At 41.9% G+C, this 15372-nt stretch overlaps 1 protein-coding gene across 5 annotated transcripts in view; it reads left to right on the top strand.

Annotated features, from left to right (window-relative positions):
* Positions 1 to 15372, top strand: part of ATP8A1 (ATPase phospholipid transporting 8A1) — a 77714-nt gene that overhangs the window by 7353 nt on the left and 54989 nt on the right. For 2 of the 5 annotated variants that reach the window (XM_079989651.1, XM_079989649.1), the window contains exons 2-6: positions 4989 to 5103; positions 8366 to 8465; positions 12525 to 12623; positions 13986 to 14031; positions 14897 to 14937. In XM_079989651.1, the coding sequence (XP_079845777.1) occupies positions 4989 to 5103; positions 8366 to 8465; positions 12525 to 12623; positions 13986 to 14031; positions 14897 to 14937 (401 nt within the window). Of the gene's footprint in view, positions 1 to 4988; positions 5104 to 7780; positions 7799 to 8365; positions 8480 to 12524; positions 12624 to 13985; positions 14032 to 14896; positions 14942 to 15372 lie in introns of those variants that run through there. The other 3 variants (XM_079989650.1, XM_079989652.1, XM_079989653.1) reach the window with 3 other exon arrangements.

The following is a 15372-nucleotide window of genomic DNA, read 5'->3' as shown; positions in this document are numbered from 1 at the left end:
GTCGCGATCTGATGTACATTTTAGCAGAGCATCTAATATGGTGGTTTTGAGTAACTGCAGGTGTTCTAGAGAGATTTAAATAAATAATATCTAAATAAGTATGTTCAATTTCCTTTTCAGCTTCCTTTTCACCAATCCCCTTACTTCTTCCCACTTTACTATAAGTTAAATTTGATACCACTGTAGTCACTGTTTCTAATTTGTGCCATTTAGGATTAAGTCCGGGGTCAGTATCCCTGTGGTCAGTTCCATGAGCAACAAATCCAGGGTTTAGTCATTTAAGAAACATATGGGGAACCTATGCCCTGTTGCTGGACTACAACTCACATCACCCCCTAGCACTGGATATGCTGATTGAAGCTGATGGTAGTTGGGAGTTCAGCGACATCTGAAGAGCCACAGGTTTTTCCACCCTTGATTTTGAGTCCCTAGAAATTTTACCTCTTTGTCACAACTGTAATATGCATTTACTCAGTGTGAAGGTACCGTATTTTTCGCCCTATAGGACGCACCGTCCCATAAGGCGCACCTAGTTTTTTTGGGGGGAAATAAAGGGGAAAAAATTATTTCCCCCCCCCCAGGCGCGGGGCTGGGGCGGGGGAGGCCCGAGCTTCCCCCGCCCCAGCCCCCAAACAGGCAGCTCTCTGCAAGCCGTGGGAGCCCAGCGCTGGCTCCCGCTGCTTGCAGAGAGGTCCGCGAAGCCTGGACGCGCTGAGCTCAGCGCGCGCAGGCTTCTGCATGCAAGCAACTCTCCACAAGCAGCGGGAGTGCTCCCGCTGCTTGCGGAGAGGTCCGCGAAGCCTGCAGAGCGAGAGGGGTCGGTGCGCACCAACCCCTCTCGCTCTCTAGGCTTCAGCGAAAGCCTGCATTCGCCCCATAGGACGCACACACATTTTCCCTTCATTTTTGGAGGGGAAAAAGTGCGTCCTATAGGGCGCAAAATACGGTAATTGCAATCTCCCATTACTCTCGACACCTCCTTTGAATGCCTCGTTGACTTCATTCTGCATCTCAAGATCACTACTTTTATATGTGCAGAAAGCTCATTTTAATATAAACCTGTTGTCAAAAATGTTATGGTTCAGCAACGGATATCTTTCATAAGGTTGCTGATCGGCTGCAGTCTCACAGCGCCTGTGCAGCGTGCCTGGAACCCTCTACAAAAAAAACAGTGATCATGCTGATGAGTTGGCAGAATTAAATCCAGCTCCCTCTCTCAAACAGCTGATAGATATGGCTACTGGTTTTTAAAGAGTGTTCTGTGTATGCAGGTAATTGCATTGGGAAGTAGAAACCCAAGTACATTGCCTATTAGCACACACTGTTCTTGTTGCAGCTAGGGATACATACATACATGGAAAAAAGTTTCCCTATACGTCTGGCAACTAAGTGGATCAGAGCTTATATATTTTACATTTGAGGCTGTGATAAATTATAAATAATATGTCATGATATCTTCAAAATATTAACATTTCAAACATTAACCTGGATAGAGAAAGAAATTCTACAGATATGTAAAGAAACTGATCTGGCTACAGTTAACAACTACTGTACTTCCCTCGTCTAATTTTGTGCAGAATTAAGACAGATAATACTTTATGTTGATAATTTTATTCTGATTACTATAACTTACTCGTTAGAGGCTTACAAGGCCTTTATGTGCATAGAGTCAATCAAAGAATGCAATTTGTAATGTGAGGAACAATGAAGAAAAATTAATGCAGAAAAGCTTTGTAAATAGTATTGTATTGCAGAGGCCAAATGTATATTTTTCTGTTGCAGAAGCTAAACCTGGAACTGAGCCTCAATAACTTTATCCACATAATCTACCCCATATTTTCAAGAAACATGCTTAAAACAGAATATAAATGATTAGAATGCACAATACTCACATTTCAAAGGAGAATTAAAATGACTTAAATAAGTTTACATTTTTTAAAATGAGTCTACTCTTGTAGAACTGATACTTGGCAGAACCCTCCATATATTAATAACAGAAAATGCAATGTGTATTAGTTTCATTGAAACAAATGTTACTTTTACAAGACTATGGCTTTGTGATTCGTGACCAAACAAGCTATATATACAGTGTCTCTACATTGTTTAAAAAACAGACCATGGAATAATAACAATATTGAACTTTCCTGCTCTTTACTCTTCACCACCCCACCATCCCTTCCCTTATTTGCATTTACTCATTAGAATTACGAAATATTTCTAGTATTTCTTAAGTCCTTATATGACAATGGCAGTATCTTTAAAGGAGAAAATCTTCAAACGTTTACTCAGTTAGATAAGCCCTCTTAACTGTCTCTTGATGCCAAACATTTGATTCTGTATAATTGTTCAGTTGATAAAGAATGACAATGAACCAAACCACTGATTAATTTCTTGGGGGAGAGGGATACTGATATCAAGAATTTCCTGGAAGGCTTGTCCTTGAAATCTTTCTGCTAAAGCAGCATCTTGGAACTAACTTTGAGAGGGAGTAGTACTTTATTATTGGAATTCTTACAAAAATCTGCAAGGCCAACATTCCCTCAGTTCAAATTGGGGTTTTAATTCTCTGCTACAGCTGTAGATGAATTCCATTTCCCCCCTGTATTTTTTAGTGGAATGGGGAGATTCATTCTTTTGATCCCGTTTTAGACATAGAGTTAAAACCAGTGCATAAGGGTGTTGAAAAGGTCCAAAAGAACCCTAGACTTTCCTGAGGCTTTTCAGCTGGTGCATGCTCAGAAACTGAGGTGTGTGTACCTGTTGCCTCTATGCTGGTGTGGAAGATGTCCTCCAAACCCCATAAATAAGTGTAGGATGGTGGGGGCAGTAAGAATGGACCGTGAAGCACTCTTAGAAACCTCTGTGTGTTCAGTGCTTTTTTCTAGTGATACTCAATGGTATCACAGTACCGGCACAATTCCCCACCCCCCAGCAAATCTTGCAATAAGATAATTGGACGGTGGAGAGAACATGCAAGCAACTGTGGCTAAGAGGGAGATTGTGAAAATCAGGAGGCTGAGGCAGCAGTGAGGAAAAGGATGTCCTTGTTCCTGCTGCAGTTGACGCTCTCAGTCAACAGGTTGCACCGTTCCCCCTCGGCTGCCCCACAATGCATGCTCTCCCCCTGAAGGTGCTGCTATGCTGCTGCCTCACTGCGCCACAAGTGGCTGGGTGAGCACAAGGCCTGCTTGCCTTTTGTCTCTGCTCTTTCCATGACTTCAAGAGGGAGAGGGGAGGGAGGGAGGGAGGGAGGGAGGGAGAGAGAGAGAGGGAGGAGGGGGCAGCAGCAGCCTCTGCTGCTAGCCATGCTGTCCTCCATGCTGTGGCTAGGGCAAGTCATAGGGGAGAGCACAAATGGTGTGGCTGGTGGCTGGGAGGAGTGGAAGAAAGGAGAAGGGAGGGCGGGATGCTGGGTGGGTTTGAAGAGCAGATGGGGTCAAGTTGGAGAGGAGGTTGAAGAAGGGGAAGGGGTGTGCAAAGTGGGGCTTTAATTAATTGAGGAGGAACAGGAGAAAGTGTGTGAGAGAGAAAAGAGTGGGAAGAGGATCATGATGAGTACCAGCAACCTTTTTCCTAGGGGAAAAGAAAGTACTGCTCGATATGTGCCTGATGGCATCATTGAGGTTATGTGATATCATTGGCATCATTGAGGTTATGTGAGGGTGACTCACTTATGTAACTGGTTTTCCTATACCAAATCTGATCTATAGATCTGTCTAGGTGAGTGTTTGTATTTTCCATTGAAAATAACGGAATGTGTTTCCCATTCATAATAATAAAAGTTGTAGTCTGTGGTAGCACTTTAAAAGCTAAAGAATGAGGCAGGCCATAAGAAGGGATATGAATACCAGAATTTCTCCATTTGATAAAATCTTCTTCATTCTTTTTCCAACCATTGCCAGCCAGATGCCTCTGGATGCTGACAAGTAGGAAGTGAAAGCTTAAATAATGCTCTCAGAACTTGATTTGTGAGCTTTTAATGATTAAGTATAAATGATGCAGTAATCTGAAATGTGGGAAGGGAAAGCATTGAGATGTCCCAAATAAAAATTAGGGGAGTCTTTGGGTAATGTCTTGGGAATGGCAAGGCAAGAATCTGGGTGAAGCTGAAACCAGAAGTGGGCTGGGTTAGGATGGGGGGGGGGGCTGTTTTAAAGTTGTATCGCACTTCAGAAACATACTGTCAACCAGTGCTATTTATGCAAGAGCCACATCACATGCTCTGACTGCCCTGCTCCACCAACATCTGAGCAGCCACATTTTGTTCCAGTTAACATTTCTGGACCCTTTTAAAATGCAGATCACATTAGTCTAATAAAACACATTACAGTAGTCCTGTCTGAATGTCACTAGTGCATGGGTAACCAAGGGCATAGCCACACTTCCGTTTGTCTCGTGATTTCAAGTCATGGGTCCAAGAGGTTCTTTTGTCCTGCCACTTTTCATAGGAAAACCCATTGTTTACTGCTGAATCTGAGCAGACATTAATCTGCATACACCCTGATTGATGTTTGTTCAGATTCAGCAGTGGCTTTGCAACAGGACAAAAAAAACACCCCACCACCTCTCAACCCGTGACTTGCAAGTATGTGACAAATGGAAATGTGGATGAGCCCCCAGTTTAGATCTTCCTTCTCTAGATAGGGTTGCAATATGGTAAAATGCACTCCTCGGTAATGCTTTCACAGATAGTGCCAAGACTGGTAGCACACATCCATCCAGATACATCAGGTTTCTTGCCCATAGTGCTATCGGCTTGTCTGGATTATCATAAGCTTGTTTTCTCTCACCAAAAACAAAACTATCGTCAGATACCAATTCATTAAGTCCAAAGCTTCCTGGGATATAAGGCAGAGCTGCATGTCATTTGCATGTAAATAAATGGTGGTGCAACCCAAACCTATGGATTAGTTCTCCCAGTGGTTTTTATGTAGGTCATTGTGCTATAAATATGTTTAATTGTATATTAAGTGGCTAATATTTTACAGGCTATGAGAAGACAGATGATGTTTCAGAGAAGACCTCACTAGCTGATCAGGAGGAAGTGAGAACTATATTTATCAATCAACCACAATTCTCTAAATTTTGTAACAATCACGTCAGGTATTTATAACTAACTCTTATAACCTCTTTATAATTTGCAGTTGTTAATTTTGTTTTTATTAAGTTACAATTTTATATTGTCACGATTTATGTACAGTTTTAAAGAAATGGGAGTATTAAGAAAATTCTGGCAGGACATGGTACCTACTCTTAGAAAAAGTTAATTCACTCTGAATGGGGACTTGTAAAAAGAGATTCATGTTAGCAGTTAAATCAGTTAACTGGAAGTTAAGAATAATTGACACCTGAAATGAGAACATCTGTATTAAACTTTGGGATTTTTGTATTCCTAATGTTTTCCTAACAAAGCTACAATAAATTCTAGAGTGTTTGAGACTGATTTTGCTATTTTTTATTTTTAGTACCTAGGCACCAGTGCTAAACTGAAATGGTTATTATTCTTTATAAAAATCGGATGGGATCCAGAAAGCCATTCCTATAAGAATCTTTCCTATTCTCTATTCCTCCCTGTTTCTCTGGAGGATCAGAGGAACCTGAAGAACGTATTAGCTCAGGGAGATGCAATGGGGTAGGAGAATATCTCCAAATCAGAGGCATATTGTGCAAATGGAGCTCAAATTGCCAAAGCTTTGGATCCAACCTGTTGTTGGATATGCCTTCATCTTTTTCTTGTTCTCAAAACGCAGGCATTCATTGTAGCTGGGGGGGAGGGGGGATGAGAATTTTGTGCAGCTAATTTATTACTTGCTTCCCTAGGGGGCAATGGGAAGATATTAAGAGTGCGTGCTCCCTGGGCTTCAGGTGGGATAGATCAAACCCTAACGGTAGCTTTATACAGTAGCTACAAATACAATGGAGATGGTCAGAACTCTGTTGTGGAAGGAAATGGTATGCTGCTTTTCCTAATTGCAGCTGCTTCCAAAGTCAGCGGTGTATTAGTGAAACTGGTCAGATTCATTCAACAAGAAGGTTATAAAAATAAATCATTTTCCAAGGAAGGCTTGCTGAAATAACCAAGCCTTAAGTTGGTCCTTAAAACTTATTGTAGGGGGTGCCAGCTTCATATCATTAGGCATGCAACTCTCTGGAAGAAGCAAAGACCTGTCTCACTTATGCAGCAGTTTGGAGAAGGTTAGAAACAGCAGGGGATTCTCCCACTATTTCCTATGTACTTCAAACATCCACATATGAGACGAGACTGTTTCTTTGAGTTCTTTGGTAAACACAGAGGACTTGGAAGAAAGATGCACTTTGGAAAAGGGAAAGGAAGGCTGCTGGGACACTTGCTCCTGGCATGCTGGCAAGTTATATTGTGGACACCTGCTCAAAGGAGAGAAGACAATATCCCATTTTTTCCCCATCCAACAAAAGTGTAGTGTCTAATATGCTAACGCCATCTACTGGATATTGAAGGAAATAGAATGAAAGATTTAAAAACAAGCATTTGATGAAGAGCCATGGAGAGAAAGTACAATAGACTTTCTTATGCAAAATTACCTCAGATGAGATCTTGGGACATTGCAGAGTAGCATTATCTGAAGCAGCAACACCTTGAGGCTTCAGTATAAACACATAAGCCCAAGAACAATTTGAACTTTATGTGCACAAGTTGTTATGACATTAATATCACATGAATAATCAACAGTGTGTAGTTTATTTTGAAATACATTCTGGATTTCTTCCTCCATATATACATAAAACATAAGGCTGTCATCACACAGCTCCCACAGAAGGATTTGAGGTGTTGTATCATGATCCTGGATTTGCATGAAGTCAAGGCATGGGAGGGAAACAGAAGGGCCGGTAGATTGCGCAAACGTGGCAATAAGAGTGAGAAGGGAGAAGCACTGAGAGGGGGAAAGTGCTGGTTTAAAACAACACAACAGTTTGAGCAGGGATGGAGGAAACTGTGAGGAAAACAGTGGTTTTAAATTACTGCAGAGGTTTGCGTAGAATACTTTGGCATATTTGATGGCCCTGCATCCTTGATCTCTCTCACATGAGGCAGCTGAGGAATAGAGGAGGCAGAAATTTGGATAAATTTGGGGTGGCAGTTTAAAATAAAGTTTGAGTAAAATAAGAAGGGAGTTAGGAAAGGCCCTATTTAAAGGCCTTTTGGTGTTAGCTTGTTTGTTATAGCAGAAATGGGTACAACCAGGGCCAGCCTGCACATGAAGGGGGCTGAAGCAGCCGCCTGTGGTGGCAGGATCCTACAAGGCGGTGCGAGAGTTCCTCAAGGTTTTGCAGGAGTTCTGCAAAATCTCATCGAAAGCCTCCATAGCCACACAACCCCAGTAACCAAGGCTTTGCAGCGGGGGCACTGCCCCAGGCAGTGAAATGGGACAGACCTCCCCTGGATACATATCCTTGCTAAAACTTGTGGCTGCAGAATAGGAGAGAGGAGGAGCCATGGAAATGAAGGTGGCATGTGTGTAAGGGAGAGTTGAGAAAAGAGAGGAGGAAAGTGGAGTGGGGGGGGGAGGGAATGAATGTGAAAATAGTGCAAAAAAGCAGGGAGTGGGAGGCATGGGAACTAGTTGAAGATGGAAGCAGAGGCATGAAAGGGTCTGCCAAATAGGAGGGGATTGTGGCTTCAAAATTGGGCAGAAGGTGAAAAGAGTGCTAAGTTGTTGCTATGTGCAGAAGGATGCAGGAGATTACCATAGGAGTGGTCTGTGTGCAAAAGGGAGTTGAACAACAGGAGGGCAATAAGGAGGTGGGAACGTGTTGCAAAGTAGGTCTGCAGAACAGAAGGGAGAAGTGGCTTCAAAAATGGGTTGGGAAGATGAAAAGTGAACTTGGTAGTTGTATGGGGTGAGAAGGGCAAACTCTAGGAGGTTAAAGTGGAGGAATGGTGGTGTGGTTGGTGAGTAGAATGAGCAGGGGCACAACCTCTAGTATGCAAATATTTTTGTGTTTTGTATTTGATATATGACTTAGTGGAGCATTTTTAATTTTAATTTTTTAAAAGTATACACCATGTAGTTTTTTAAAAAAGTGTCCATGACATTCACACCAAAACTTAGGCATGTATATGGCACTGAAAATGGCTGTGTCCTGGGCTCATTTTGAGTTTTCTTGGATACAATTTGAAGCACTGTGAGAAACTGCAAAATAGTTTTAACCAGTGACCACAAAAGGAAAAATAAATAATTGTACATTGTGAGCATTGACTGTTCCATAATACTGCCTCCACAGTATTGAAAGGTATCTTATGGATTAGTGCATTCTGAATACAGGGTGCTGTGTGATTTTTATCTCTATCTCTTAACTACATACAGTTTTAATCTCTGTTTCTTAGCACTGCAAAATACAACTTAATCACATTCCTGCCGAGGTTCCTCTATTCCCAGTTCAGAAGAGCTGCTAATGCCTTTTTTCTTTTCATTGCATTGCTTCAGGTAAGCTAGACGAGGTAAATATATATTTAATGATATTCAATTGTTCTATGTCAAAAATAAAATTGCTTTGAATGTCCCTGAAATGCAAGGTCCTCATCCATTCTGTTTGTGTGGTGTGGTACTACTTCATGGGAAATGTCTTTGAAATGCATTGTTTTAACACTGGAGAATTGTTGTGTTTATAAACAGTGATGCTTTTACAAATGCATAATGTCTGTGTTCACATGTAATGCTGAACCAACAATATAGGTGAGCTGCAGAAAACTTGAGCAGAGGCATTGGGCTCATATGCTCTCCCACTCCCCTCTTCTCCCACAAATTTACTGTCACTTCCAGAGAATGTTGCCTTGTTGTGTCATATGAACAAGGAATCCTGGCTCACAACAAACTGTTATGTTTAAAAACCTGGTGCATATGACAGAACAAGCTGACACTCTCTGAAAGTGAAACTGATCTTTGCCAAAGTCCTTCTTCTGCCACATGGGAAGAGGAAAGGGGAGCAGGGAGCATACAAGCCCAGCTCTTTGCTTTGGCTCACTGCAGCTTATCTACATAACACTAAACCACGGTTTAATGTTCTTACTGATGCTGTCACGTTGTTGTAACAGAAGCTTACTGTACACTCACTTTAACAGTTGTATTTTTCACACTTGACCCAAAATTAATAGGAGAAAAGGAAATTTGTGTGTCTACTCATCACACTGTTTAGAAACTTTGCCATAGTACCTAGAATTCCTTAAGGGGTTGACATTTCTTTCTAGAAACTGCTTCTCATTGCAGTTGCTTCTTCTGCAAGAGTTGCACTAAAAATAATCGGGTACCTGGGGACAGAGGAGACTAAGACAGTGTTTGTTTGTTTTTTTATAAAAATTTTATTAGGTTTTCACATTTTATACACACACACACAACAAAAATAAAAACAAAAACAAAACATATATAATTTCATACTCTTACTTTCTTTACCCCCTTTCCTTGACTTCCCCCCACCCCCTCTTCATACATCCCAATTCCAATCATTAATTCAGCAAGTTCTTATCTCTCATCTATAACATATTATTATTATTATTTTTAAAACTTAACTCTTTTTACTTATCCACATTTAACTTATCCAATTCTCTTATAAGCATTAAATCTTTTTTCTAAGGTCGACCTAATTTCCCTCCCACGAATTTCTCCCTTTATATTTTAATTAGTTATATGTCATAATGGCCAAATACAAAAATCATAAAATTTTAAAATTCTGTTCTCCCCTCCCTCCCTACCCCGGTTTCCATCCCTTATGTCCACAGAAACAGTTCCTAGCCCGGATTCCTCACATCCGAGGCCTTCAAGTCTCTGTCAGTCTCTCTCCGCCAATTTTGTTGGTAACCCTTTTTGTTGGTCCTCGGGTATCGAAGGAGTTCAGTCGCAGTCACACCAAGTTTTCTTCCATCCAGAATACTTAAAAGCAGTTGCTGCAAAAGGTCAGCTGATCTCCCATACTCAAAGAGGAAGTCCCAATCATATTTCTTTATTCTTTTAAATTCCAGTATTCCAGGTACTCCAGGGACTTCCTCCTTCATCTTTCTCATCTTTCGCAGATTTGTAATCCGAAGATCTTCTTCTTTATTTCCTGACAATATAGGCTTCTGATTGGTATTTTCCTGCAATTTTTCCACTCCTTCTTTCCTCTCCACCAGTTCCAAAAATGTCTCTTCTGGTTCAGCTGCAGATTTCTTATTAGTCAAATCCTTTATGCATTCAGCAGAGTTGTTTGTTTTAGAATTCAAGGTCATAAGTTCTTTGTTCATAGCCGTACTCTGCTCTTGCAGGATTCCCACGAGAAAAAACATTTTTTCTATCTCTGCCAGTAATTTTCCCTCTGCAGCCATTGTAATGTCTCTAGTTCCCCCTAGGGGGATTCCAATTACTTGATAGTCCTTTTCCAACAGTCCGTTACTTATTGTTTATAGCTACATTGTTTCCAACCACCTCAGTTCAAATGCAACACTTTTAGTTCAGAGAGTTATTAAGTAACAAAGTTCTTAACTTTAACCGCCCGTTTGACAGCTCCTTTGACAGCTGTCAAACACCTTATTCTTTTTCCTCCGGCTTACGCACAGGACGCTCCCGGGTTCGGGGGGGGGGGTTACACAAAAGCTTCCAAAATTCCTCACTTTCTCTCCAGCACAAAGACTTCTTCTATCAAATTCATTGAAGTATCTTTTATCTGACACCAAAAACAATGCTCTCCACCTTAGTTCTCCAATCCTTGCTTTAGATCGTTTGTAGGTAGGGGGGGTGCGGACTTCCCTTTAGCACATCCCCCGATTGTACCGAATTCAAAGGTATAAATTTTAAAGTCCAGATTCCATTCTACTCACGGGTTGTTTGTTTTCCAGTCCGAATTTTGGGGAAAAAGTCAGAGCTCTCCGGCCATGGCTCGCGGCTACGCTCCACTGAAGTAGCGGTCTACTCACAGCACCACGCCACTCCCCGCACCCTCTCTGTAGCCTTTAAAAAGGCTCTTCGTGGGTCGGGGAAGGCGCTTAAAGGTGCCCGCCGAGTCACCAAGTCCGCAGGCTTCCGCGCCTGCGGTTTCTAAGGGTCCCCGCGTCGCCGGCGCGGTAAGACCCGTCTTCAGCAGAGCCGATTCCCTCCGGAGCTCGGAGGGAATCCGCCATTAATCCGATCGCGCTAACCCGGAAGCCCCAGAGGAGACTAAGACAGTGTTTGGGCAATGGCGGAGCAAGCCGATCAGGCGCCTGGGGTGGCGTGTGTCCTCTGCGCCCAGGGGTGGGGCGATCAGCCCCTCCTTCCTCCGTCCCTGTGTCTGAGAAAGTAGGCTGGCAAACTGCTCCTCAGATATGGGTTGTTGGGAGAGCAGAAGAGTAGGGTGACAGGAGTATTTGGAAGCAGTAGTGTGGCAGGAATGTAATGTATGACAGTGATGGGCAATTGGATATTAAAAGTAACGGGACCCCTGACCATTAGGTCCAGTCGTGGCCGACTCTGGGGTTGCGGTGCTTATCTCACTTTATTGGCCGAGGGAGCCGGCATACAGCTTCCAGGTCATGTGGCCAGCATGACTAAGCCGCTTCTGGCGAACCAGAGCAGTGCACGGAAATGCCATTTACCTTCCCACTGGAGTGGTTCCTATTTATCTACTTGCACTTTGATGTGCTTTCAAACTGCTAGGTTGGCAGGAGCAGGGACAGAGCAACGGGAGCTCACCCCGTTGTGGGGATTTGAACAGCTGACCTTCTGATCGGCAAGTCCTAGGCTCTGTGGTTTAACCCACAGCGCCACCCGTGTCCCCTAATTGGATAGTACTTGATATCAATTCTATTCCATGCTTCCGGGTGATGCTTGAGTCAGCTTTTCAAGGTCTGTCTTGTACGAAGAAGCAGGAGACAAGAAATACCCAAGAACAATATGGGAGGTGCTAAGCATTACAGGGGCAAAGTTGTTTATATCGTATTGGCCTGAATATAAGCCTCACTTTTCCCCCAAATTCCGACTGTGAAAAGTTAAAAATGTGGCTTATATTTGCAACCTTATGGTATGCAGCCAGGAGCATGGGACAAACAGCACCAGGAGCACTACTCACCCCGTGAGTAGTCTCCCGTCCTCTCCCCCAAGGCCAGGAAGAGAGAGAATGAGGACGGGGAAAGGCCAATGGCAACGCGGTGCAGCTCCCCCCCCCCCCCCCCAGTATGCAGCCAGGAGCAGCGAGGAATGGATGGGCTTATATTCGGGTATTTAAAATGTTTTTATTTCCCCCCCTCCAATTTTAAAGGTGCAGCTTATATTCGGGCCAATATAGTAGCAAGTGGAAAAAGCTGAGTAGCAAGCAGTTAGTAACAATATCAACCGTATCCCAGGGTTTCCCATTTAAAAGTGAAATGCCTGTTGCTTCATTCAAACTTTCAACATGTATTTGAGAATTGTCATTTTACATTTAAAAGTGGGTTTTTGTATTAAACTGTAGGTTTTGTATTGTTATTTATTTCTGTGTATAATAACTAAATAGTATTTTTTGCAATGAAGTCTACATATCCGTCCTCTCTTTTTCTTTAGCAAATTCCAGATGTTTCTCCAACTGGACGTTATACAACATTGGTTCCGCTCTTATTTATTTTAATTGTAGCAGCTGTAAAAGAAATAATAGAAGATATTGTAAGTATTTTTTCCAAATAACATTAAATCCTTGTATTTATCTTCAAATAATGTATATTCTTTAAATTATGTTGGGTTGAATCCAAAGGTACCCTTGTGCAGAAGGTTATATTTGGATCCAACCTACAAGTTTTTAAAAATGATGCTGCCATGTTGTAGTATCTGTTTCAAAATACATTTCTCATACCCTTCTGATATCCTTTCTTTTCTGATATATTTAATTTTTTCATTTGAAAAGACCTATAACTCTTTTATGCCTGGGATGCTGCTTTGTTTTTATATTCATATTGATAAAATTTCTAGAAACGGGGGTGTTAATAAATGCTATCAATTCTTAAAGCTGCAATCCTAGATATAATATTGTATGTGCTAAGACCAATTAGATTAAATTGATCTTAAGTGTGACAAGCTACAGTACGTATTTACTTGGAAGTAAGTGGGACTTTTGTGTGTGTGTCCTCATCCTAGGGTAAAAAGCTGCTATTGAAAAAACAAAAAGGTTGTTAGAATTGTGGATCCATTGACTGCCTTGTTTGTGGTACAGTGGTGCCCCGCAAGACGAATGCCTCGCAAGACGGAAAACTCGCTAGACGAAAGAGTTTTCCGTTTTGGAGGTGCTTCGCAAAACGAATTTCCTATGGGCTTGCTTCACAAGACGAAAATGTCTTGCGAGTTCCTGCGGGGTTTTTTCCCTCCCCCCCCCCCTTTTTCTAAGCCGCTTATCCGCTAAGCCGCTAATAGCGCTAATCCGCTAAGCCGTCAATGGGCTTGCTTCGCAAGACGAAAACACCGCTAGACGAAGAGAATCGCGGAACGGATTCTTTTCGTCTTGCGAGGCACCACTGTATATGTGTGTGTGAATATGATGGATATGGGCAGGTGTATTTGTTCCTATGCAGTCAACTAGGAGAGGATGACAAGATGTAGGTTGATGTGAAGTTGCACCATCAGGTTTTCATTGTTGCATTGGATTGTTAGTTGGGAATCAAGGAAAGCCAGTGGTGGGTAACCTCTTTCAGAATGAGTACCTTATTCCCAGCTGGACAGGATGGGCAGCAGAAATATAAGCTTTGCAATCACTCTCTACTGTCCTGGAAGGATGCATTTGGCCCTTTGTCTAGGCAGTGGAGGGTGATTGCAGAGCTTATATTTTTGCTCCCCATCTTGCCTTAGGGCAAGAATCTAGTGGCAGTGCTGCAAATGAACCATTGTGTGACAAGAACCCCAATCCCCCACTCCCAGACACAGATTCCTAAACAAACGGCTTTCACTTTTAGTTTCTACCCATCCCCACCCCCAAAATAGCGCAGCATTCTGGTATTTCAGTACAGTAGCTTCTAACATTGTCCAATTTTGTTTCAGAAAAGGCATAAAGCTGATAATGCTGTGAACAAGAAGAAAATTCAAGGTAAAGACATGCCACAGCAATTTTTAAAAATGTACAGTGAAGAAAATTGAAGTCATATGAATTAATTTGGCTTCCATTGTTACTATGACTACTTTGAAAAGCAGGTATAGATACAGGAATAATATGAACTGTGCTCTACTTAGAAAGTTGGCTATTTTAAGCCTCATTTGTCATCTCTCAAATGTGGTTGTGGATAAAAGCATCTGTGTTGTTGAGAAGAGTAGAGTCCTAAGTGGGAAGGAGAGGGAATGAAATGATGGGAAATCTACCAGCCAGGTCAGGAAGTGTCCCCGCCCCACCCCTGAATCCATTGGACAATTAGTTACACCACCTTCAGGCTGGTGTAGATGAGCAGCCTGCTCCTGGGGCCTCATTGTCTAATGAAGGGTCCCCATTCCATTCCTAGAAAAACCTAACCCTGGCTATTGCCAGCAGGAACACCGCTGATGATAGATCTATGCCTGCAGGGCTTTTCTTGGGCATAATGTAGGCCTCTACAGCAAACATGATCACCCACCCACCAGGGAGCATTTTCTCTGCTGACAGCAGGACAATTCCATAAAACCCTAACCCCCTCCAGCCAACCTGTGATTTAGGATTGCTCTGTAAGTTCTTTGCTCCATTCTTGAAAGAGAGAGTTTTGTGCGAAAATAAAATAAAAATAGGTGAACCACAAACATTTTCTAGTCAATAAGCATGGTCTCTATGTTGACAAATGTTAAGTATAGGACTGCTTTTATTGATAGTGTGACATGGTTATGATGCATTTTTGTAGTTATTTATAAATTGTTTTGTTAAACCGTGCCTATAGTTTGGTTTTATTTAATATCAACATTTGTGTTTTCACTGGTTTTTATTTTTTTAGTACTGAGAAATGGAGCTTGGGAAATTGTGCACTGGGAAAAGGTAGGTGATCTCTTTAGTGTTCAGCATAAAAGTGTAAATACTGGATTTGATCCAAAAATAGAAGAGATGGAAAATACCTGAATGTGCTGTTCTACAAATTTCTGGCACCAGATTAGGCATAGTACTAGGGAGGTTGTTTGAAGTTCTAGTCTTATGCAGGAGCTTACACAAGCTTTTGTGCAAAGGGAAGAACATCTTAGGATTTCATTTCAGTCTTCTTGTGCAACAACTCTGATACATGCAGAATACAACTTCTGCACAAAGAAAGGCACCAACAATAGAAATAAAGTAAATTAGAAAAGAAAAGTTACTTTTAAATGTGAATTTTATTTCTTTCTTTAAGACCATTTCTGTATGGCTTAATTTGTGAAATATATAGATTTTCATGCATTTCCACATAGAGGCAGTTTAGTACTGAATCTGACACAAATGCAT

The sequence above is a fragment of the Podarcis cretensis genome (genome assembly GCF_951804945.1).
Source record: "Podarcis cretensis genome assembly, chromosome: 9".
Taxonomy (NCBI): domain Eukaryota; kingdom Metazoa; phylum Chordata; class Lepidosauria; order Squamata; family Lacertidae; genus Podarcis; species Podarcis cretensis.
Note: the sequence above shows the minus strand (reverse complement) of the source record. Positions and strands in the feature narration are given on the sequence as shown.